At 43.5% G+C, this 25,947-nt stretch overlaps 4 protein-coding genes across 9 annotated transcripts in view; 2 read left to right on the top strand and 2 right to left on the bottom strand.

Annotated features, from left to right (window-relative positions):
- The window catches only part of oc90 (otoconin 90), a 33,020-nt gene extending 26,447 nt beyond the window's left edge, over positions 1 to 6,573 (bottom strand). The window contains exons 1-4 of the mRNA XM_085804554.1: positions 6,405 to 6,573; positions 3,375 to 3,429; positions 3,203 to 3,271; positions 244 to 421 (exon numbers count right to left, since the gene is read on the bottom strand). Coding sequence (XP_085660680.1) covers positions 244 to 421; positions 3,203 to 3,271; positions 3,375 to 3,417 — 290 coding nt within the window. The 5' untranslated portion in view covers positions 3,418 to 3,429; positions 6,405 to 6,573. The remainder of the gene's footprint in view (positions 1 to 243; positions 422 to 3,202; positions 3,272 to 3,374; positions 3,430 to 6,404) is intronic.
- Positions 6,574 to 8,362: 1,789 nt separating this feature from the next.
- The window catches only part of hhla1 (HHLA1 neighbor of OC90), a 33,059-nt gene continuing 15,474 nt past the window's right edge, over positions 8,363 to 25,947 (bottom strand). For all 6 annotated transcript variants that reach the window (XM_085805395.1, XM_085805396.1, XM_085805398.1 and 3 more), the window contains 3 exons: positions 13,982 to 14,147; positions 13,334 to 13,416; positions 8,363 to 8,746 (listed from right to left, as the gene is read on the bottom strand). In XM_085805395.1, coding sequence (XP_085661521.1) covers positions 8,703 to 8,746; positions 13,334 to 13,416; positions 13,982 to 14,147 — 293 coding nt within the window. In that variant the 3' untranslated portion in view covers positions 8,363 to 8,702. The remainder of the gene's footprint in view (positions 8,747 to 13,333; positions 13,417 to 13,981; positions 14,148 to 25,947) is intronic.
- LOC146969837 (tripartite motif-containing protein 16-like) lies at positions 17,603 to 19,704 on the top strand. The gene is made up of 2 exons (XM_085805423.1): positions 17,603 to 18,080; positions 18,318 to 19,704. The coding sequence occupies exons 1-2, from the start codon at positions 17,810 to 17,812 to the stop codon at positions 19,379 to 19,381; spliced, it is 1,335 nt and encodes a 444-aa protein (XP_085661549.1). The 5' UTR covers positions 17,603 to 17,809; the 3' UTR covers positions 19,382 to 19,704.
- On the top strand, positions 22,660 to 24,777 carry LOC146969836 (tripartite motif-containing protein 16-like). Its single transcript, XM_085805419.1, has 2 exons — positions 22,660 to 24,355; positions 24,591 to 24,777. Exon 1 carries the CDS (start codon positions 22,660 to 22,662, stop codon positions 24,310 to 24,312), a length of 1,653 nt encoding a protein of 550 aa, XP_085661545.1. The 3' UTR covers positions 24,313 to 24,355; positions 24,591 to 24,777.

The following is a 25,947-nucleotide window of genomic DNA, read 5'->3' as shown; positions in this document are numbered from 1 at the left end:
ATGTGGGCATTGTCAGCGAGTTACTAACAATTATAATCTATTATAATACCCAACCATATAAGTCAAGAGTAAATGCTTTATAGTGTGTTATGCTTATTGTTATAAAACATTATGATCATTTATGAGTGTTATAACTGCATTATACCTCATTATAAGTGTGGTTATAATGTGTTATAGAGATCGGCGTCAAGTAAAGTGTTACCAAAACTGCACATAAATGTAAAGGTGGCCGGTGTGACTCACAGGTCCAGAGGATCCACGGGGTTTCCAGCGGCGGCTGCGTGTCTGCAGGAGCAGCCGTATCCCTCCAGGTCGCGTGGACACAGTCCTGTGGCGCAGCGAAGCTTCACCGCAAAACTCACCAACGAGGGGAAATTATCAAAGACGGCGTGGAGCCAGGTGAAGCGAAGGCCCAGACAGTCTGCACAGAGACAGAAAAAAGAAAAAAACTGAGGAAGCAAACGCAATAAACAATTTCACTCTTCCACCTGAATCGATTTCCTGCATGTTGCAGGCGAGAGCAGTGATTTAATCATAGATAATCCTGTTGCAGGCTGCGTGGGCCGGAGGAGAGCTGGGAAATGACTCAGGCCACAGCTTCTCCACAGGACGCGCGTCCCCACGGCGCCGAGCGGGACCAGAGGAGGCCCACAGCATCAGAGCCGTGGCAGCGCTCAAGGGATAGTTCACCCAAAATAGAAATTTCACTCATTATCTCCTCCCCCTCATGTGGACTAAGGGCTGGGAGAAGTTTCAGAGTCCTCCGTGGCTCCTCTGAGTTACAGGGGGTCTCGGCGTAGCAGTGCATGTCCATATGACGGTTACAAATGGATACCAACTGTCTTCGTAACAAAAAGACACACCAAAAAACATCCAAATACCTCCATGCTGCTCGTATGTAATGTCCCTCTTGTATTGAAGCCCCGAAATGCGAAACTCTCCCAAAAAAAATTAAATAAGTCTATATTTCAAGCTTGTTTTGTAGTGGAAGCTTCCCGGTTCGTCAAATTTGGACGAACTGGGAAGAGGACATATGCTGGTTCGTCCAAATTTGACGATTATTTAATTTTTTTCGGGACAATTTTGCATTTCGGGGCTTCAATACAAGACGGACATTACATACGAGCAGCATGGAGGTATTTGGATGTTTTTTGGTGTGTCTTTTTGTTACGAAGACAGTTGGTATCCATATTTGCAACCGTTATATGGACATGCACTGCTACGCCGAGACCCCCTGTAACTCAGAGAAGCCACGGAGGACTCTGAAACTTCTCCCAGCCCTTAGTCCACATGAGGGTGACGAGTAGATAATGAGTGAAATTTCAATCTTGGGTGAACTATCCCTTTAATGTCAACAACAGCAGGACAGAGAGTCACAGAGAGTTGGACGGTCCCGGTGTCTCCAGCCTGAGGACGACACGTCTGTCCCGTTCAGTCAATACGAGGCCTGAACGACGAGCAGACACAAACACACAAACACACAAACACACACATGGTGACGCTGTTGGGAGGAACTGGAACGGTCATTTAAAATAAATAATAATAATAATGAACCGACAGCGTTGACTCATTTTACTTTAATCTAATGAACTGCAGCTTCTGTGTTTTGTCCATGTTGAGATTTCATCAACATCCATATCTGGACACGAGCAGAAACCCCTGTAGAACCAACCCACTCCTCCTCCTCAGCCAATAGGAAGACTTCTCTACTTCTCTACAGGACCTGATGCTACACTACTATACTACTATACTACTGTACTGCTACACCATTAAACTACTACACTACTGTAGATAGATAGATAGATAGATAGATAGATAGATAGATAGATAGATAGATAGATAGATAGATAGATAGATAGATAGATAGATAGATAGATAGATAGATAGATAGATAGATAGATAGATAGATAGATAGATGGACTTTATTGATCCGAAGCTGGGAGAAAACAGTACTTTACAACTACACTATTAAACTACTACATTACTGTCGTACTACATTACTACACTACTACTGTACTGCTATACCACTACTCCATTACTATACTACTTATATACTGCTGTACTACTACACCATTAAACAACTCCACTACTATACTATTGTAGGACTACACTACTAAACTACCATACTACTACTACACTACTATAGTACTGTACTGCTATACCACTACTATACAGCTGCAGTACTATACCACTGTATTGCAATACCACCACACCACTACTCCACCTTAAAGCAGAAGTAAGCGATCCGGTCGTTTTGGCTAATGCTGCGTTCCAGGTCGGCTTTTGAAACCGTAAATTACAGCTTCAAGTCACAACTTACGACTTTGTAGCGTTCCAGGCAACCCACTCGTGTTTTTCCGACCTGTTTTACCTGTGAAAGTCACTATAACGGCCACTCGTAACTTCCGACCCGTGAACTCGTACCAGATCGAACTGGTACGACTTCACGGTCGGAAAAATACGAGTTACAGGCTGCCCTGAACGCACCATAACGTCTTGTCAGCCGCTGGAGTTAGCAGCCCCCGCCCTCGTCATGGATCTATTGGTCCTCGTCCCTACGTCACCACATTCAGGCGCATCCCTTGGCTGCACACACAGAGAGGACTGCCCCTTTATGCCGTTCTCTCTCCTCATTGGATAAAACTTGTAGGATACGAGAAATGTTTTCTCCTCGGCTCAGAGCAGAGCAGAGTGACTGACAGACCCGTGTTTCAGACCAAACACTCTATGTAAGTGATTGCTGTCGGAAGATACAACTATTTAAGACTTATATTAACACAAAAATATTGCTTACTTCTGCTTTAACACTACTACACACCACGACATTACTATATTAGCCTACCATATTACCATACTAATACACTACTGTACTACACCCTCTGTCTCTGCCTCTCTGGGATTAAACGGCTCATATCTCACTACTTTCATTCAGGAAATCTCCTTCAATGAGCACAGTGAAGCAGGTGACAGTGGATCAGGTGTTTGTGTGTGGCTGTTGGAGGAGAAGCTGAATCCTCGGCAGCTCTCTGACCTTTCTGCTCAACTACACGGTGCAGACTGTGATTATCCGACCGGCTCATAAATGAATACTGAACGAAGCTGTGAGCGTCTCATGGGAGTGATGCTGCTGCTGCTGCTGCTGCTGCTGCTGCTGCTGCTGCTGCTGCTGCTGCTGCTGCTGCTGCTAATGTTGCATCCTCACCCGTCAGGAAGTCTGCAGTCTGGTCGCTGGACTCTGGGTCGGGGCAGAAAATAGATCCGGCACGAAGTGCTATGGAGACGAAGACGAAGGACAGAAACTGTTATAATAATAATAGTGATTAATGTTCGCATGCAGCATCGCATGAAATCCATTGAGTGAGTGGAGCTCTCACCGTGTGGACCAGCAGACAGCAGGAAGATCCCGATCAGAAACATCTCGACTCGTATCTGCGTTTCACAGGGAGGAAACTTCTCTTCAGTTAACTTAAAGGGATAGTTCACCCAAAATTTAAATTTCACTCATTATCTAACTCACCCTCATGTGGACTAAGGGCTGGGAGAAGTTTCAGAGTCCTCCGTGGCTTCTCTGAGTTACAGGGGGTCTCGGCGTAGCAGTGCATGTCCATATGACTGTTGCAAATGGATACCAACTGTCTTCGTAACAAAAAGACACACCAAGAAACATCCAAATACCTCCATGCTGCTCGTATGTAATGTCCGTCTTGTATTGAAGCCCCGAAATGCGAAATTGTCGCGAAAAAAATTAAATAAGTCTATATTTCAAGCTTGTTTGTAGCGGAAGCTTCTCTTCCCGGTTCGTCAAATTTGGACAAACCAGGGTCCGTCCTCTTCTCAGTTCGTCCAAATTTGACGAACCGGGAAGAGAAGCTTCCGCTACAAACAAGCTTGAAATATAGACTTATTTAATTTTTTTCGGGACAATTTCGCAGTCTGGGGCTTCAATACAAGACGGACATTACATACGAGCAGCATGGAGGTATTTGGATGTTTTTTGGTGTGTCTTTTTGTCACGAAGACAGTTGATATCCATTTGCAACCATCATGTGGACATGCACTGCTACGCCGAGACCCCCTGTAACTCAGAGAAGCCACGGAGGACTCTGAAACTTCTCCCAGCCCTTAGTCCACATGAGGGGGAGGAGATAATGAGTTAAAATTTCAATTTTGGGTGAACTATCCATTTAAGACCAGACGTTTTTTTATGGTCTGTCAAATGTCCCGAGGTGGGCACTTCCTTCCTGTCACTGTTTGTTTTTTCCTCGTGTAACAGAGAAGTGACTTCACCCTGACGTCTGGATCGGCTCCGTCATTAGAGCCGATAACGAGACAGACGACCTTCTCTGTTCACCGGCTCGGTGTCTTTAATGGCTTCAAACAGCTCGACCCACCTGTGGCGCCGCCAACAACTCTGCCATTAATGTTATTCAAGCCCGGAGCAACATTTCACTGAGAGAGCAGGGACAGGAGTCAGAGCTTTCTGCTGCGGACGCAGTGTGTGTGGGAGGTCGACGGCCTCATTAACGCAGTTATACTTTCTTTAACCTCACAGTTACCTGAAGTGGTCCATTCTGCTCCTTAATGGATCCAAACCACAACAACGAGTCGTTTATAGGATCTACGAAGGTTCACGTTCAGGGAGCAGCTGGAAAGTTTCAAGGTAGAAACTCCAGCACCGTGATGACAGGATGATGAGCAAACACGAGGACGAGTGTCAGCATTTTAACAATTTCCCTCTGTTGTACATGAATGGACAGATGATCATTACACTAGGAATGCCAGCTCGGGTATCTTAATTCCTTCTACCCCAAAAACAAACCTCCTCAAACACACCGTTATTTACCGTTTTGTAATGTCTTCAACCAACAGACAAAACATACTGTAATTTAAAAAACAACCATATTAAACAACAAACGATAAAGAATACAGACAGTTCCCCTTCACTGCTGACTGTGGTGATGAGCTGTTGCTGCTGTAAACTCCTTATTGGAGAAGAACTGCTCTGGGATTTAGGTGCTAGGGTAGTCAAGTTATAGGAATAAGTTTGAAGGTGTGAAATACCTCAACACAAACTTAAAGGGACAACGAGGAGTTTTGGAAAAGCGAAGCGTTTTCACACTACATTTATGAGCCTCCGCACCGTGAAATTCTTTGACCGGCGCAAGACAGACTCATGTTTTCATTCATCAAGAATTAAAGTCAGAGGTTGGAAGACGATCACATAACGTCGTAGTTCTGACCATAAACGGTGATTCGGCTGCGTTATTCTCATGACTCGCCACGAAACCGAAAGTAAGGAAACGCTGGTCGGCTCGCCCAGCATTTCCACCACCACTAATAATAACAAAATAACGATAGAGACAAAACAATATATTTATAGAAAATGGGCCCATTAACAAGTGGTAACGTAGATTCATCCACATTAATATGAGACTTTTTTATTGTCGTGGAATTTTTCGTTCTGCCGACGGAGAAACTCCTCGTTGTCACTTTAACTAACTTATCTATCAATGTGTGAAGAGTTAGGGTCAGGATTTCCTCAAGTTGAACAGTAATTACGAGCCACTCTATTAATCTGCTCAGTTCAACCAATGTCAAACCGAAAAAAAAGAAAAGAAAAGTAAATTGATTGATTATCATTTCTATAATTAAACTTATATTCTATTAAGTATTTCTGGTAATTTACTGCTCAGCAACAGGATCTTCAAATCCATCTGAGTATTTTGAACATCATTAAGTTGGAAAACAATTAAATCACGTGTGGATTATACAGAATATATAGCTGCAAAATGATGCAAAAATGCAATGCAGCAAATCTACATGTGCAGCATATAACAATATTTTTAATTTTTGGTTTTGTTTTAGTTCATGTTTGTGTGGCACATTATAAAAATATCTTTACAAATACAACTACTTTTCATCTACATACCTCCTTCTTTATGGTTCATTTGTTTTTACTATCAATCTCTATCAATCTATCTATCTATCTATCTGGCTTTACTGTAATTCACAAGCACAGCTCTAAATGTTTAACTTTGGATTACTGAGTCTTCTATATTGTGTTTAATGATTTAGTTCGGTTTTGTATTTTCATTATTAATAAATAATGGTTTCTCATTCACAACCAAGACTTATGTCAATGACAAATCAGTTTCTTAGGAGATGTCAGTGGCTCATTAGATCATTTATAATTGATATCAGTGTCGGTATGTTTTATAGATGATGAAGTATTTATTAACAATGAACTAATGCTGGTGGATAGTGAGTCATTATTATAAAATGTTTCCAGCTCCTCAGACTAAAACCTGCATGTATGTGAATCTAAAACGTCCAAACACCGAGTTCAACAGTCAAGAAAGCAAACGTGGAGTATCAGAGTGGAGTGGAAGAACACGAAGACTTACCTGGTTTGTGACGCAGCAGCTGGAGAAGAAGTTTCCTCACTGACCGAAAGTTAAAGAGTTAAAGTGTCATGGTGACAAACGGAGAAGAGAAACCTCCTCAGCTCTTTGTTGACCTGTTTCTCCTACAACAGACTAACCTCAGCTCCCCTCTCTGTGCCTATGAGTCCTACCTGTGCTACCTGTGGAGAGGAAGTGGAGGGGAGGGGAGAGGGGGGGTCTTATTGGCTATCGGGTGACACCTGAGCTGGATCTTATCTCCGTTCGGTTCCTGTGCAGGTATGTGAGGCGGTGGCGGAGGTGGGGTCCTGACAGGAGGAAACCACAGAGCCAGCTTTGTCCCGTGGGGTGGGGTGGGGGGGTCGACCTGGGCTTATCTGATCCCCCCAGGGGTCCAGATCAATGAGCAGCATTAACGGTCAGTGAAGCAGAGGGGCTGATGGGTTTAATAACAGAGGTGGGGGGCTGATAGTGGGGCATTGTATGGGACAGGTGCATCAATGAGGGAGAGGGGATGGGGGGGGGGGGGGGTCCAGAACTGCATTTTGACTGACAATGTGGGTTGCTATAGAAATAAAGCTGATTGATAGTATTGATCCTTACCACACTGGCCCTATGCAGCATCTCCTATCTCACTCTCCTAACTTACCTTTCACTCTCTCACTGTCCCTGTCACATTGAAAAGACATTATACTCATTATCATCATCATAAAAACAACAATAGAGGTTCTATTAAAGGGATGGTTCAACATTATGGCAAATTGGCCCATTGCCATAATCCCTATAGTCATAGCAGTAGGTTCGTTACCTTTAATTGTCGGTGCAAGCTATTTTTAGAACGGCGGAGCAGAGCCGTGAGCTGCTCAGAGCTACGCTACGGAGGCTCATGGGATTTCTTGGTTTCCCTCATCAAACTCATCAAATACACAATCCAACAACTCCTCAACGCTCTGGTGGACAAGTTGTGACCTGCACATTCACCACGCTATGAGATAATAACACAACGTTACCAGACAGAGTTGTTTTAGAGGGAAATACAGAGACTGCTTGATGAAAAACTGTCCCTGAAGGCAACCGTGCATCAGTGGTTTTGCATGAATTTCCCTCTAAAACAACTCTGTGTGGTAACGTTGTGTTATTATCTCATAGCGTGGTGAATGTGCAGGTCACAACTTGTCGACCAGAGCGTTTTGGAATTGTTGGATTGTGTATTTGATGAGTTTGATGAGGGAAACCAAGAAATCCCATGAGCCTCCGTAGCGTAGCTCTGAGCAGCTCACGGCTCTGCTCCGCCGTTCTAAAAATATCTTGCACCGACAATTAAAGGTAGCGAATCTACTGCTATGACTATAGGGATTATGGCAATGGGCCAATTTGCCAAAATGTTGAACTATCCCTTTAAGCTTATTTTTTTCAAATAAATAAGTAAAACACAGTACAGAATAAAACTGAATAAAACCCATGAACCACTATTGAAGTCTGAGACAGAGAAATGAGAGATTTAACAGTTAAAGAGTGAGTGGACAGAATGTAAAAACAACTGTTAGTTGGCTCCACTGGATCAATGAAGTGATCAATACTACCAATCCATTGTCTTGTAGATTGATTAGTTATTATTATAATGATGAACAGTTGCAGGGAGATAAACTGTTCCTCCTCATCCCGTTGGAGGACGATGTTGAGCTTGAGTTTTCTCCTCTGATGTGACAAAACAAATGTTTCACATCACAAAGACAAACAGCTGCAGACTCGAGTGTCGATCTGATCGCTGACCTGTAACTGTAGGAACAAGAAAATATGAGTCTATTACTGTACCGGCTTCGAGACAGAGAATTCACCTGTCGTGTCTTTTCAACACAGAAACAAGACAAAGACCCACTGAGACGCTGTAAAAGCTGCAGCGTTTTAAGTCGACCGATCCTGCAGCTCGTGTCCGTCACAGATGAAGCAGAGGCAGCTGGGAAAATTAGAGACTTTTATTTAACTGACAGGAGAAAAAATAAATCTAATTCAGAAGAAAACACAACTTCTACATTTTGTCTGCCACAAATTAAAACCACTGGTTAGTTTTCATAAATAGTCCAGGGCGATCAGAGTAACTCACAGTGGAGATTATAAAAGATGATGTCAGAATATGAGTGAATCTTCTTCTTCTTCTTCCACAACCATCCAGGTTTGGAGATAAAAAATAAAAAAAATCACCAGGTTGAGTTTCCACACAGTGTCCAGATGTGTCCAGCTGTGTCTTCAGTCACTTCCTGTAACGGTGAACGGCTCTTTGTGTCTCTGCTTCCTCTCTGGTCACAGTTTATTGCACATCTTTGTCAGACACCTCTGCTTCAGATCTGTGAGGGAAGGAGACAGCAGTCAGCCCAGAGGTTTGATGTGGACACGTTGGAAAAACCTTTTTTCTTAAAAAAAAACATCAAAAACTCTTTAAATCTCCCCCGGCTGCAGCCTCCTGACGCGTTTCCTCTCTGACTTTAAACTGTGTCAGAAATAATCCAAAAGCTGCGACGTGTCACCTCCCAGAAACCACCAGAAACACCTGTAGCCTATAACTGTTTCTGTTCATGGTGTGCTTACATACAAGTAACCATGGTAACAGTACACAGAGAAAAATAGGGGTACAGAAGGGGGACATTTCTGTACTTAAAGGTACAGTTCTGTCCTACTGTAGCCTATAGGGCCAATTATTGTACTCTAGAGTACCTATGTGTACCTTTTGGGGGTAGAAAAGGCACATAAATGTTCCAGAATGGCAAAAGGTACATATATGTACTCCTAAGGTACACGTATTTACCCCCTAAAGATACATTATCAGAGACAGTGTGTTAGAAAAAAATAGTAGCTTAAGTAGGAAAGTAGGGATGATAATTAAACATTCAACTAGTAATTATTTTGTAAATATATGTAATGGAGGTCTGCACGTGTGGCCCAGTCACGAGGTACCAGTAAGGGTCTTGGCGAAGCGGTTAGCATCGTCGCCTCCGGTGCAGGAGGTTGTGGGATCGATCCTCGCTCAGGGCAGGTCGCAGAGCAAACACACACACCGATTACATATATATATGTACAAGTACAAGTATATATTGTACAAGTACAATTGTGCACCTAAAGGGTATTAGATGCTAGGTGCACAATACTACTGTACTTAAACTGGTACATTTTGAAAAGGTACAAAAATGTACCGGCACCAATGGGTACAAAATTGTCTCTAAAAAAGGTACGCCTGGAGCGACAAGGGTTTGTACCCTTTTGAGTACATTTCTGTATTTCTATTTTTCTCTGTGTATAACTAGAGAGTGAAACCAACCCTGAGTTAAAAGTCATCCGGTGTGTGTTAGCAGAAACAACAGTAGCATAAAAGTAAAGGCACGATTAGCTGCTTCCTGCTGCTTCCTGCAGGGGGCAGTACAACGACTGAAGCTCATTTCACTGAGCAGCTCCTGCAGCTCTCAACAGACCAGACGGAGCCTTTTTGAAACATATTCTTTACAGTCAACTCTGTGTTTGATATATGTATGTCTCAACTTCACTGAAAATAAATAACATTTGTCAAAAGTTACGCTGGAAATCACTTTGTGTTATTTTTTTTCCATGTTCTTCTAAGAACATGGTTACCAAAGTCTTGTTTCAAACAATGTGCCAAACTATTCTGATCTATTTATTAAAGGTATCTGTTATTATTAGGGGTTATGGGTTATGAACCAAACTAAAGTGTAAATTAATCACCTGTTGCACTAGAAAAGACAGTCTCAAGAGTCGGAGAAACTGTGACTAATTATGGAAATAATTATTAGTAAGCGCCCTTAAAGGAGGTAAATATCAAAGTACAGGTCCTGTTTCTGACTGGTCGAGAATCGTTGTTTTACAGTTCACTTATTGGTTTCATTTTAGTGTCATGTTGTGTTTGCTGTTGATTTAGATGAAGGGAAACAGTTTTTAAGTAGTGTTGTGATTCCTCTCTGTTGTCTTGGACATTTTTTTACGTCCAGAGTCAGAAAGAAGAAAATGTGCAGCAGCTCTTCGTGTGTTTGTTCCTCCTCAGCGGAAGAAGAACCTGTCTGAACACCTGAGCTCTGCTGAAGCTGCTCATTTGCTGCTTAGAATACAGCTTTTCCAAACTGATCTGACACTTTTGAACAGTGCTATATAAAGAAAACTGGCTTTGATGTCAGTTTCAAATCAAACTCCACTAACACGCGGTCTAAAAATACACTCTGAGGTCTAATGAGAGGTGGGATGAGGACCGATGTGTTGTCCAACAGTCCGCTTCCTCTACGACCTCTTGAGCCCATTAGCTGTGAGGATTCATGGCGGCGGCGGCTCGGAGCCTCGTGTGGAGCTGCTGCTCTAATGAGCTCTGATACCAGCTCCCTGCAAACATGGCCGACACGTCCCCTTCAATACAGGTGAGGGATGAAGTGTGCTCCCCAATTATCTCTGAGATTCACACACTCACAGCTGTTTGTAGCCCACAGTGTTTTAAACGCTCTGTCATCTCTCCAAGTCCATGTCAGTCTGGATATTCAAACACTGTTAAAGGGACAACGAGGAGTTTCTATTCGGTTATAAAAAAGTCTCACCTTAATGTGTATGAATCTCCGCTACCCACACTTGTTAATGAGCCCATTTTAGATAAATATATCGTTTTGTCTCTATGGTTATTTTGTTATTATTAGTGGTGGTGGAAATGCTGGGCGAGCCGACCAGCGTTTCCTTACTTTCGGTTTCGTGGCGAGTCATGAGAATAACGCAGCCGAATCACCGTTTATGGTCGGAATGTATGTATGGGTATGTGAACCTCTTCGAACCTCTGACTTTAATTCTTGATGAATGAAAACATGAGTCTGTCTTGCGCCGGTCAAAGAAATGTACGGTGCGCGTGAAGGCTCATAAATGTAGTGTGAAAACGCTTCGCTTTTCCAAAACTCCTCGTTGTCCCTTTAATTCTGTCACCTGCTGCATAATTACCTGCCACACTAATAATATGTTGTCAAAATAAAATCCCCACAGATTTGAATGATTTTAATTGTTACTTGGTTTTATGAAGCACTTCATATTTTGACATAAACACCTGAACCATGTGGTTTAGATTTGTTTTTCTGGCTCTAAATAAATTAATAAATAGGGAAATAATTATTCCCTATCAAACTGTTTCCATTTGTTTCCTGTCTTTGTGCTAAGCTCTTGGGCTGCTAGCTAACATCATTTCATGTTAAAACAGAGGCGATCCAGATCCTCCGTATCAGAAATATCTCAGTCCACACCAACTAAGGAAGTAAACAGTAAGTAAACAGCAAGTGGCATGGTGACACCACAGTGAATGGGGAAGAACAAAAGCCTTGCACCATTAAAAGGTTTAAAAGGTTATATGAAGTTTAAACTGAGCATGTGAATGAAGAAGAACAGGGATTTAAGTGACTGTGAACGCAGCCACAAACTGTTGATCTATTGTCAGATCTCTGGGAGAAAATGACCTGCTGATGCCAGAGGTCAGAGGTCAGAGGTGAAGGGTCGGACCCGTTGGAGATGACTGAGATCTGGTGACTGTGGAGTTACTGTTGTTGTTCAGTCTAGTGTTACAGGAGCTTCATCATCATGGCCGTGCAGCCGACACATCTGCAGCAGCTGTTGGATGATCTCGATGAAACGACCAGAACCTCTGAGGAATGGTTCAGCTCCTTGTTGAATCTACGACACCAAGACTTTAGGCGGTTCTGAAAGTAAAAGGGTCCGACCTAGTACCAGCTAGGTGTCCCTAATGAAGTTTTTTCATTGGAAAATGTTCCTATTAATAAAATAAATACAATACATTTTAATGAAATTCTAACTCATTTGTTTTGTTTAAATCTATAGAACAGCCGTTCCCACCCTGAGCTGCATGGTGCTGTCAGGTGTAGCTGGTTATATCCATGACTAGGGCTGGGTACCGAGAGCCGGTTCCAATTTTGGAACCGGAACCGAAATCCCAAGATTCGACAACCGTTTAAAAATGCGCATTTCGATTCTTTATTTCGGTTCCTGGCAGTCACTCACACACACACATCACACGCGAGCACAGGACGGGAGGGTGGGGGTCATCCCCCAGTCGGTAATTTCTCCCGCTAATCACGGAAGGAAGACGGGTGGGGGTCTGCGGCGTGCAGCGGTGCAGGTCTCTGACTGCAGCGGGGACTATCATAGATCTGCTCCGTGACACTGTGAGACTGACCGTCGGTGCGCGCTGTGGGACGGGACCGGGGAACGGCAGCACCCGGTAATCGCTAATAACCCGAAAACACAACGACAACGTCGGCAAAAGTCGCTTTTGAAAAAAAAAGAAAAAGAGAGAGACCTGCAGTGCCGTGTAACCACAACAACAACAACAACAAAAACTGACAGCGAGTGAGTGTCATGACTTCCTGTATCTGGCCCTTCAAATTAAAAGCCCTCTATAGCCTTTATACTGTTCAGTCATATTGATTTTGACTTAATTTTGACAAGACACTGCTCCAAATGTTGTTGTTGTTTTCCTGCGACCAATTAAATTTTGGTCAGTCAGTGATTTTTGCTTGGTCGACTATTTGGAGGCAGCCCTAGTAACGTTATACAAAAACATACTATATTTATTTACTTTCTAATTAATATTGGTATCGGAATCGGTAATCGAAAAGAATCGGAATCGAAATGAGGAATCGAAATAGGAATCGGAATCGATGAAAATGCAAACGATACCCAGCCCTATCCATGACACACCATCTTTATTATATGTGGTGTTTCCAGTGGCCCACTGATCTATGAAGTCTCAGTAATGCTTCACTTCAAACAGAGAAATGGAGGTGGAGGCTGGCCGCTGACAGAGATTTGCTCTGACAGTGCTCCGATAGTCGCTAAGTTCCTCGTCTCAGCCCGGCGTCCATCGGTCGTACCATCGCCCACAGGTCACTTACTTCTGGAGAAGGAGACTCTCCTGACTCGCCGGCAAATCTCAGACGTGTGCTTCTCATACCAGATGTGGCTGTCGGCACAGTACCTGCAGAACGAGGAGATCACGTCAACAACCGAGCTTCACATCCAACATCTCTACCATGAAAGTCTATACAATTGATTGGCCAATTAGGTGATGGTAGTGGTCTATTGCAGAGAGCTAAAATGTAAAAATGGAGATCTGTGGGCAAAAAGGCAACAAGACATCAAAGCCAAAATGGGCTAAGTAGTTCACTTGTTTGGTCAGTGGTTCTCAGAGCAGAGTCTGGGGTTGTACGTTAACTAAATAACGAAGGGGGATAATTAATCAAGAACCAGGAAGGAGACCTCCCCTTCTCGACCAGAGAGGTCCTGACTTAACAGACATCAGGTGTGGTATTCCTCTGAGTGCAGCAGTAGCCAGATTTACCTCCTCAAATCTACTGGGACATCATTAACACCGTCAGAGGAATGTCTGTCCATCTCCACCCCTCATGTCCGGCCTTTGCAGTCATTAGTTTTCCTCTCATTCTCCCTCACATCGTTCACTTTCCTGGCTCTCCAACATCACGCAATTAAAAACCCCACAATCTGTCATCTGGATGCAGAGTCTAATTTGCTGGTGTCAGGACCTTTTCATGCGTGTCTTGTGGTTGAAGGGTCTGCACAGGCACTGCGAGAAGAACTTGCACAGCTCGAGGACGCAGGGCTGCAGCTTGTGAGCGCTGACCGTGGTCGTCGTGGTCGCGCCGCCGTAGATGGACTCGCCGAACAGCTCCGGCCTTCTCCAAGGACAACCTCTCAACAGACAGAGCGAGAGGTCACGTCAGTCACAAACCAGCTCTGAACAGCCCGTTTCTAACTCTAGACTTCCAAACAAAACCAAAGTCATTAAAACGTTAATTATCAGACAATGAGAGACTATAATGAACGTCTGAAAGCTCAGTGGTGATTTGGAGATTTGGTGTAAATCACCCTCACATTCTCTCATTGTATTCATGCTGCATTATGTCTTTTCACCACTTAAACTCCCATTACACGAATCACTGGTGCTGATGCATCCTAATCATAATTAATGCATTCCAGGTACACGGGCTCCTAATTTCCATAAAAATCCATATTCAGATGTGAATATCAATTAGATACCTCTCCACATTCTGCAGCTATTCGCACACTTTGCAGTTATCAATCCTGTGGTGGTATCCAGGAACATTTTTACAGTCACATGTAAAGAAACACCCAGTGTTTCATCCTCAACTTCCTCCATCTTATCGGGTACATTTGATTTTTTAACAAGTATCACGAGTTTAAATTCACACATTATGCCTCGAAACTGTAGAACGATTTGCCCAAAAGTCTTACTGTAAGAACTCTGACTCTTTCAGAACTATTAGATAAAATCTAAAAACATCATCTTTTTACTATTGCCTCCTCCTAAACTGTTTTCTTAATCAAATGGCTGATCTATTTTATCTTAACCTGCGCTTTTTATTCTAATCTGTCGTCCAAACTACTGTTAAAAAATCTGAATGCATGCTGCATTATTTGTAAAATGATGATGTGTGTTGATTCTGCAAGGCTTCCTGACTGATTCTCCTCAATGTCCAAACTTGGCCCGTGGTGTCGTTGATGCACTAACAGGTCAGTATGCATGCAGGCTAATATTTGCTAATTAGCACTAACAACAATGAAAAACGTAGGCTTCTGGGAAAGCTGCATGATATCAGATAAAAAGTCAGACAATAGCCACAGTTTTTAGGATATATTACATATGTATCTAGGGACATTTAAGGCCTGAGGCAAATACTATGAAACCTAATTATTGAGAAAGACAGTACATTTGAATGACATTCTAATCTTATCTTAATGAATTTAATACTTCTATATTGTATATGAAGATTTGACCGATGTGATATTTATCCTGTGATAAATTACATTGAAAAACAGCATTTTTTATTTTTTTCAACACAAAGCCTTGACAAATAACGTTCTGCATAAGACACAGGGCCAACATAGAGCCAACACAGAGCCAACACAGAGCTGACACAGTGCCAACACAGAGCCAACACAGGGCCAACATAGAGCCAACACAGGGCCAACACACGGCTGACACAAGGTCAAGATAGAGCCAACACAGGGCTGACACAGGGCCAAGACCATTTCTGTCACAAGGACACAAAGTGTACAATTACTGGTGTGTGCAACAAACATCAGGTTTCATCTAAGAATCTATTACGTCCATCCACAGACACACACACACACACACACACAGTGTAGAGATATGCAGCTGGGCGACAGACATTCATTCTAATACACACTAATGACTCAATGACAGGACTCCAGCCCTGCTGGCTGTTGCTAGGCAGAACTCTGTGGGGGAGCGGCCAGTTGGTGTTTCTACTGTGTGCTGTCACTGCCATCTAGTGGTGTTGCTGGGGAATGTGGGCAAATGGTTAAATGTTTCATTTGCACAATGAGAGAAAGGGAACAAAATTTACACTGAAGGTTGAGGTTTTTCCATGTGTGTTTTTTTCCCCTGCATCTAGCGTCAACTTACCAACTTATAGAATAAATAAATATTTTGATTTTAATTCTACTATTTCTGAGAGCACAATGGTGTAACACATCTGATAAGAGGTGGAACAAAAACAGAGGCTGTAGCTGAAGGTGAACTCTAGAAACTGAGTCTTTATCCGTTGATAACGGTGCCAAGATTTTTTTTTAAACCTCTCTGATTGTGAACCATGCAGCTTGTGTTGTTGTTTGTTTTTCTGCTGATATGAGTGTCTTTTCCCTCCCTGCAGACTCACTGATCATGTAGCCGACAGATAAACAATGAATATTTGTCCTTAATTTAATTTTAACCTTTGCAGCTTTAAACTGCCCCCCTCCTTTCACATAAGGAGGGGGGCAGTGTTACCATGGTTACTATCTCAGCCTCTTGCAGGGCTTCTTCTTTCCAGCCCATGTTGGTCTTTCTACAGCTGTGAGGACACTCGTTGACATACACACTCTCTAGTCCCTCACGATGACCTCAGTCAACTCAGCTAGATGTCTGACCCCACCACCAGCCTGGACCCTTTAAACAAGTATTTAGCCTCTAACAGTTCCTCTTACTGACTGTTTCACAACAAACACTGACGCACACCTTTCCCAGGGCTAAAATACTGTACAATCATGACCTGTCAGTGTGTCAAATACTGATTTGATTACAGTGGGTTTCTGAGGGCAGGTCAGTCAGAGTCAAACTGTTCCTGCTCAGCCTTATGACTGCAGCTCTGAAAAGCCGGTCGCAGCAACAGCTCCGATTATTTAGCATGAGTAAACATCTTGTCTGAAGTTCTGTATCAGCAGTTTGCGTCACATTCACTGGAGGCTTTGAAGGCCCCTGTTGATGTTTTCTTAATATGTGACCTTATGTTGTGTAAATATTGTTCGACCACTCTGACAAGGAAAAGAGGAAGTTAAAGAAGAGGGAAATGAGTGGATCACCCCTCCAACTTTTAGCAGAATTTCCTTCCAAAAATGAATCAATGACCCTCAAATAAATGAACAAATACATGTTGTATTTCTACACAACTACCCCTCATTGTCAATAATAAACTTTGTGCTGTTGTTGTCTCTGTGTGGTGAGTAAGTCCGCAGAGTGTGACGTACAAAGTTTAAACAAACAGGAGTAAAACCTGATAAGATGCCAGGAGGTTATTTACAGCCTCTGAGACAAACGTTATCTAATAAGGAGGTTTTAACAAATCTTCATTGTAAATAGGAAACAAAGCTGGGATCCACATGTTGGAACACAGCCCACTCAAAATGGAGGATATATAAATTCATCCAGACAAAGGAAAGCCATTGAACTCAGTTTCCCAGCATCCTTCACCTTTCACACCTATTGTAGGTGTGAAAATCCCAACTCTTGACCTCCATTGGTCACTCTATGACCCAGGACCTCTCAGGTCACTAGACATCAGCCAATAACCGTCATGAGTGCACTGTAAATAGCACGCATGTGAGATAGAACCCAACATTTATGGTGCATAACATTAGTTGGCGCTGCCTGTTTGAGGCTGTGTACATTCACAACATTGTGTAAAACCCTTACATAATTGGTGCCCCATGCAACGGGCCCTGTACTAATTCCCTACATAATTGGTGCTTCTGTGTGAGGCATCATACTATTGTGCTGGAGCACAGCACACAGCTGCTGCTCCTGACACTGGAATGTGGAAAACCCTGGTTGTCTGCTCTCAAACACAGTGAGCTCCACCCTGATCATGTGTTTCCTTGTTCCCTCCCCTTCAGATCTACAGTTTGAAGATGGGTGGAACCAACATGTGGTGAAGAGGAGGAGCTGACAGGCCCCATTCACTGCAGAGACACATGTTGTTTAGATCAGAGCTCAAACTAGTTTCAAATCTGAGCAACAGAAACTCAGACAGTCGTCGTCTGTGAGAGGTGAAATGGCGCAGAAAGGAGTTCATCTGGACCAGGAGACCTTCTCTTGTTCCATTTGTCTGGATCTACTGGAGGATCCAGTGACTATTCCCTGTGGACACAGCTACTGCTTCAACTGTATTAAAACCCACTGGGATGGAGAGGATTGGAAGAAAATCTACAGCTGTCCTCAGTGTAGGAAGAACTTCACACCAAGACCTGACCTGATGAAAAACACCATGTTAGCAGCTTTAGTGGAGGAGCTGAAGAAGACTGGACTCCAAGCTGCTCCTCCTGATCACTGCTATGCTGGACCTGAAGATGTGGCCTGTGATTTCTGCACTGGGAGAAAACTCAAAGCTGTCAAGTCCTGTTTGACGTGTTCAGCCTCCTACTGTGAGAAACACTTGCAGTCTCATTATGAAGTAGCTCCTTTAAAGAAACACAAGCTAGTGGAGCCCTCCAAGAAGCTCCAGGAGAACATCTGTTCTGTTCACGACACAGTCTCAGCTGCAGCAGAAAGGACTGAGAGGCAGAGAGAGCTGGAGCTGAGTCGACAAAACATCCAGCAGAGAATCCAGGACACAGAGAAAGATGTGAAGGTGCTTCAACAGGAGGTGGAGGCCATCAATGGCTCTGCCGATAAAGCAGTGGAGGACAATGAGAAGATCTTCACTCAGCTGATCCGTCTCATGGAGGAAAGAAGCTCTGAGCTGAAGCAGCAGATCAGATCCCAGCAGGAAACTCAAGTGAGTGGAGTCAAAGAGCTTCAGAAGAAGCTGGAGCAGGAGATCACTGAGCTGAAGAGGAAAGACGCTGAGCTGAAGCTGCTGTCACACACAGAGGATCACACCCAGTTTCTACACAACTACCCCTCACTGTCAACACTCAGTCCATCTACACACTCATCCAGCATCAATATCCGTCCTCACAGAAACTTTGAGGATGTGACAGCAGCTGTGTCAGAGCTCAGAGATAAACTACAGGACCTTCTGAGAGACACATGGACAAACATCTCACTGACAGTGACTCAAGTGGATGTTTTACTGTCACCACCAGAGCCCAAGACCAGAGCTGGCTTCTTAAGATATTCACAGGAAATCACACTGGATGCAAACACAGCAAACAGACAACTGTTATTATCTGAGGGAAACAGAAAAGTAACATTTATGGATAAAGTTCAGTCTTATTCTAGTCACCCAGACAGATTCATTACATATTCTCAGGTCCTGAGTAGAGAGAGTCTGACTGGACGTTGTTACTGGGAGGTGGAGTGGAAAGGAGAAGGAGTCGATGTAGCAGTCGCATACAAGAATATCAGCAGAGCAGGGGGAGAAAGTTCATTTGGATACAATAACAAATCTTGGTCGTTAGTTTGCTCCATCAACAGTTTCATATTTTGGTTCAACAAGATCAGGACTCCAGCCTCAGGTCCTCTGTCCTCCAGAGTAGGAGTGTACCTGGATCACAGAGCAGGTATTCTGTCCTTCTACAGCGTCTCTGAAACCATGACTCTCCTCCACAGAGTCCAGACCACATTCACTCAGCCTCTACATGCTGGAGTTTGTGTTTGTTATGGAAGCACAGCAAAGTTGTGATAAGTCAAAAAGACTTGAGTTCCAATGTGTGTTCTAGTTGCTAAATGAATTTAGTGATTAGTCTTCTGTACCTAAACTCACATTTCTCCACATGAAAATAGAAACTTATCTGAGCTCTAAATGTTTGTTGGATATTTGTGTTGATGTGTTAGTGTGTTGTTGTTGTTGTTTGGGCCTTAACCTAGAAATCACCAGACCTTCCTTTATCACTGAGGTTTGTTCTCACTGTGGAAACTAAGAAATCTACATTGATGTGTTTGTCAGATCAATTGTTTTTGTTTTCCAAATCCATTCACTGATAAGGTCTATGAGCTTTGATCAAAGTGTAATCAAGATAATAATCATGCTGTCTGTATTGTGACCCTGATAAATAAAACACTTTGTACCGTTGTTGTCTGTGTGTGGTGAGTCAGTCTGGAGAGCGGCATTTCTATTTGTCATGTTCTGAACTCATACAAAGATTAAACACACAGGGCCTGATCTACTAAAGGTTTGCTTGTATAAAAACGTGTCTAAGCTTGATGTCACCCGCAAAGAAATGTACAAAATGTATAAAGCTGATCTACTAACCAGGTGCACCAAGGATTTACGGGCAAAAAAACATTTAGCGTGTTTGCCTTGATGAATATGCAAATATGGGCGTTTCTGCCTGAGCGTGCAAAATATTGGGAGGGGTAGATGCAAATACATTTATTTAGCGCACACAATGTGATTTACCAAACCTGAAACAGATTGCGGTGGCGCTTTTTGCATATTTATTTAGTACGTTTGAAGGGCAGGTATTAACTGGCACAGCTTTGTGGAAATTTCTCTGGTTTTTGATTTAATACCCGCCAGGGCAAAAGCTCTTATATCTCTGCATTTCCTCACGTCTGGGTCATTCCAGCGAACTGTAGCAGTTTTTCGGGTGTGTTAAAAGTCCTTTAAGCGCTGTAACACATGCCACACGTCTCTCCTCCAGTCCTCTCTACTCCTTTCCTCTCCTCCCTCTCCAGTACCTGGCTGCTCAGTAAAGGCTGACATTTTCTCGGGATTCCCACGGGACACGGGATTCCCGTAATTCAGAAGTCAATTTCCCCATTAGTCGCGTGATTGCGACGTGACAGGAAAAACGTAAACAGGCGCGGGAGTCAAAATTAACAGGTCTTTTTTACTTTCTTTGTTCTATCTTTAATCAAACAAAAATGCATGTTTTTAATGATAAATCAACTTTTTCTAATCGAAAAATGTACGTTCATTGATGCAGCCAACTACTGTAGTAGGCATGTTTCATTTGCAAAGGGTCTCAGTTGAGGCTAAACTCATAGTGATCATTTGACAGCTGGTGGTGTTTTTATCCTTGAACTGAGTGAATATTGGCCTGTGCCTGTATTTTGTTTTGGTAACCAATGACTGCCAATCACCTAATAGGCAGCTGGATTTGGACAAGTTAGCCTATTACAGTAGCCTATATATTATGTCGCTTGTTCCAAATTCTGATTTACATTGCAAAGTAGACCTGAATACACGTTGTGACATTATGAAATTAAATTCTGTTGAACTGTCATTCAGCCTGTAGTGTGCGCCGAGCAGACAGGATCAGTCTGTCATCACTATCATTTACTTGACTGTGTGTTCTAAAATAGAAAAAACAGTAATGGGACAGGATCGGGAGTTATTTATTCGGGATTGGGACAGGACAGGATTATTTTTTGACTTTGTCACGGGACCAGGACGGGACGGGACAGGTTTGAAAAAATACTCCCGTGTCAGCCTCTACTGCTCAGCTCTCGGACCGGGACTGAGACACCTCACCTCTGCCTTAACCCTGTCTTTGATCCCTCTGGTCAGAGCTTTGAGATCCAAATGTGGCTTGAATGTCTCACCTGAGCTCTATTTTATTCCACTGGATCAAATCTCATTCTGTCTTTGCGGCCATCCAGTTCTCTGTCCACACTCTCCATGGTGGAAACGATTACCACGCAAAAAACCCTGAATTAAATACTGTGGTTTTCGCGTGCTGTCATTTAGCAGGTTGCTCTTAGTAGATCACCTGTTTTTCGTGCGCTAACAAAACACGCAAAACTTTACCAGAAGCACACAATTTGGTTCCCCTTATCTGGGATCTAAGTTAATCAGGCCCACAAGACCGAGTCAAACCTGATCACCTCCCTCTTCTTCCTGCTCTCAAACACAGTGGCTGCGTTCCAAAAGCAGGTTGAGTTTCCCTTAGCCCTAACATCATATGGAGGCTACTTGGAGAGCGGAGGGAAAGTGGATGGGGGAGGGGTGGAAGAGGTAAACGGAACGCACTTGCCCTCGTTCACTAACAGCCGGGACAATCATGGGTCGATCACATGTCATAGGTGTAGTGCTATACTGCCTCTTATAATAAGAAATACATGCAGATGGTACTGATGGACCGGTCATGGGGCCGAACAGCTGTCACGTAAAGATGTGACCGTGTTGATGCGGCCGCAAAAAAAAGAAAGAAAGGAAAAACAAAACAAGCGGGGCCGGGGCTGGCCAGTTTACGGTGAAAATTCAATACTCTATAATACTCTGTCTCTCAGTCTCTTTCACGGATGATGAGCTCTGCTTCCTCATCAGACCAATCCTGTTTAAAATGCCTTATTAAACTACACATCAACACAGGCACAGCAACTATATGAATATGAAAGGTCAGATTAAAAAGGCTCTTTCGACACAAGTTTTTTGGTGACAAATAAGTTATTATATTTCTAATACCACTTGTAAATTATTTGATCTGACATGCTGCCACTGCTAAACTAGTCGAATAGAATATTTACTGACCCCTTTCATTTATTTTCTTCTTCTTTGGTGGTAAACACACAACTGGTGTTTGAGGTTCATTATTGCCACCGCATGAATGTATTTTTTGTAGACCACTGCAATGCATTGTGGGTGACACACAGCTCTGGAGTGATCAGCAATGTAGACTCGACACTCAGCCCTCAAGGGGTCGATGTCACCAAGTTCACTTCGGCTGTTCAGAGAAATGGAACAGGGATTCCCCCAATGGCAAGTGCTGAGGGCAAGTGAGCGAGTATGAGTCAACCCGCTTTTGGAACGCAGCCAGTGAGTTCCACTCTGATCATGTGTTTCCTTGTTCCCTCCCCTTCAGATCTACAGTTTGAAGATGGGTGGAACCAACATGTGGTGAAGAGGAGGAGCTGACAGGCCCCGTTCACTGCAGAGACACATGTTGTTTAGATCAGAGCTCAAACTAGTTTCACTTCTGAGCAACAGAAACTCAGACAGCCGTTGTGAGAGGTGAAATGGCGCAGAAAGGAGTTTATCTGGACCAGGAGACCTTCTCTTGTTCCATCTGTCTGGATATACTGAAGGATCCAGTGGCTATTCCCTGTGGACACAGCTACTGCTTCAACTGTATTAAAACCCACTGGGATGGAGAGGACGAGAAGAAAATCTACAGCTGTCCTCAGTGTAGGAAAAACTTCACACCAAGACCTGATCTGGTGAAAAACACCATGTTAGCAGCTTTAGTGGAGGAGCTGAAGAAGACTGGACTCCAAGCTGCTCCTGCTGATCACTGCTATGCTGGACCTGAAGATGTGGCCTGTGATGTCTGCACTGGGAGAAAACTCAAAGCTATCAAGTCTTGTTTGACGTGTGCAGCTTCCTACTGTGAGAAACACCTGCAGCCTCATTATGAAGCAGCTCCATTAAAGAAACACAAGCTGGTTGAGCCCTCCAAGAAGCTCCAGGAGAACATCTGCTCTCGTCATGATGAGGTGATGAAGATGTTCTGCCGCACTGATCAGCAGTGTATCTGTTATCTCTGCCCTGTCGATGAACATAAAGGCCATGACACAGTCTCAGCTGCAGCAGAAAGGACTGAGAGGCAGAGAGAGCTGGAGCAAAAAATCCAGCAGAGAATCCAGGACAGAGAGAAAGATGTGAAGGTGCTTCAACAGGAGGTGGAGGCCATCAATGGCTCTGCTGATAAAGCAGTGGAGGACAATAAGAAGATATTCACTCATCTGATCCGTCTCATGGAGGAAAGAAGCTCTGAGCTGAAGCAGCAGATCAGATCCCAGCAGGAAACTCAAGTGAGTGGAGTCAAAGAGCTTCAGAAGAAGCTGGAGCAGGAGATCACTGAGCTGAAGAAGAAAGACGCTGAGCTGAAGCTGCTGTCACACACAGAGGATCACACCCAGTTCCTACTCAACTACCCCTCACTGTCAGCACTCAGTCAATCTACACACTCATCCAGCATCAATAGTCGTCCTCTGAGATACTTTGAGGATGTGACAGCAGCTGTGTCAGAGCTCAGTGATAAACTACAGGACCTTCTGAGAGACACATGGACAAACATCTCACTGACAGTGACTGAAGTGGATGTTTTACTGTCACCAAAAGAGCCCAAGACCAGAGCTGACTTCCTAAGATATTCACAGGAAATCACACTAGATCCAAACACAGCAAACACACGTCTGTTATTATCTGAGGGAAACAGAAATGTAACACAAAGTACAGATCAGCCTTATCCTGATCACCCAGACAGATTCCCTACATATCCTCAGGTACTGAGTAGAGAGAATCTGACTGGACGTTGTTACTGGGAGGTGGAGTGGAGAGGACGAGGAGTTTGTGTAGCAGTCGCATACAAGAATATCAGCAGAGAAGGGGCAGAAGGTCAGTTTGGATACAATGACAAATCTTGGGCATTACATTGTTACAACGACAGATATGATTTTTGGTTCAACAAGATCAAGACTCCAGTCTCAGGTCCTGAGTCCTCCAGAGTAGGAGTGTACCTGGATCACAGAGCAGGTATTCTGTCCTTCTACAGCGTCTCTGAAACCATGACTCTCCTCCACAGAGTCCAGACCACATTCACTCAGCCTCTACATGCTGGAGTTCGGGCCCTTGGTTGTAACACAGCAGAGTTGTGTAAACTCAAATAGACAAAGATCATTGAAGGTGCAGTTGGTTAAAATCTGTATTTTAGTTTAGTCTCCATGTTTGTTGCTAAAAGCTCATTGTTGTTGTGTCTCTGCACTGCACAGAGATCACCTGTCAATCAAACATTATGGGTGGGACTCTGACCTCTTGTCATTTCTTGTTGTGTTGATGTTTGAGTTTGTTAAGGTGGAGCTGGAGCCGTGGAGGAGATCACTGCTCATGATGATGTTTCTTTACCTAAACTCACATTTCTATACATTAAAATAGAAACTTCTCTGAGCTCTAAATGTTTGTTGGATATTTGTGTTTCTGTGTATGTGTGTATGATGATGTGTAAATATCAGGATAATAATCAATGAGGAGATGATTGATTACTTTTTGGTGAAACAAAGTGACTGTGTACATGACACAAATACATTGTTTCGGATGTTACCCACCAACAACCTTGTGATTTTCTTAAGTGGAAACATTTCTAGATCAGAACTACACTGTTGAAATTTTTTTAAGTATATTTTTTTGGCTTTTTGCCTTTTTTTATTTTTATTTGATAGTACCTAGTAGAGATAGACAGGAAACGGGGAGGCAGAGAGAGGGGGAATGACATGCAGGAAAGGGCTGCCCGACACGGAATTCGAACCGGGGCCGCCTGCGGCGAGGACTATAGCCTCTACATGGGGCGGGCGCTCTACCCACTGCGCCACGCATCGCCCCGAGCAACGGTATTTTTGAAGGGCAGGTGGGTTCAGAACAGAGTTGGCAACAGGTGAGCAGGCAGTGAGACAAATAAACCACCGGGGACAGGTCAACAGAAGGTTGTGAATGGACAGGGGGATTGTTGAACCAGCAGATGGAGTAAGACTCAAAGATGACTTCAAAGCAGTGACTCCCCAAAAAGCCACAATCAGACAAGACGCAGGAGAAGGACAGATGAAACTCGTGGTAAAGGACGGAAGGCTGTCGTATTTCCTGGGGCAGAGTCAAGGAGAGGTGGTCCTAGGTGGGTGGAGTCAAAACCAGGGAGTGAGTCTAAGAATGAGTGCTGGAAGGTCTCGCATGGGTGCTGAGACAATCTGGCCATGAGAAAGTGGACTGAGGCTGCTTAAATTAAGGCTTGGTTGTTGTTGTTCATTCCATAAGTTGTTTCTCTGCATCTAGTGAACAAATCTCTTCTCAGCTAAAACCAGGTTTTTATCCAAACACACCTAAGCTCGCCCTGTCTCTATCTGATGAATACATGAGTTTGTATTACAATGTTTGTCTCCTCAAAACATCAGAGAACAACAGCAAAGAGGTCGACACCTCCGTCACAGAGATCAGTTCTCTACACACTGATCAACTGTCTCTGCTTTATTATTAGTCTTTATATCTATTTTAAAGTCTTGTAATGTGTGTGTGTCATTTCCTAAAAGTCTAACCAGGAGACATACCAATGTCTAAATGCATTGTCCCTGAAAAATAAAGTGAGAAATAAAACACTTTGTGCTGTTATTGTCTGTGTGCGGTGAGTAAGTCTGGAGAGCTGTATTTTGATTTGTCATATTCTGATCTTTGTGTCATACAAAGGTTAAACACACAGGGGAGAGTCTCATCTTATCACCTCCCTCTTCTTCCTGCTCCTAAACACATAGAGCTCCACC

The sequence above is a fragment of the Trachurus japonicus genome, chromosome 17 (assembly GCF_045865225.1).
Source record: "Trachurus japonicus isolate A0001 chromosome 17, Traja_1.0".
Taxonomy (NCBI): domain Eukaryota; kingdom Metazoa; phylum Chordata; class Actinopteri; order Carangiformes; family Carangidae; genus Trachurus; species Trachurus japonicus.
Note: the sequence above shows the minus strand (reverse complement) of the source record. Positions and strands in the feature narration are given on the sequence as shown.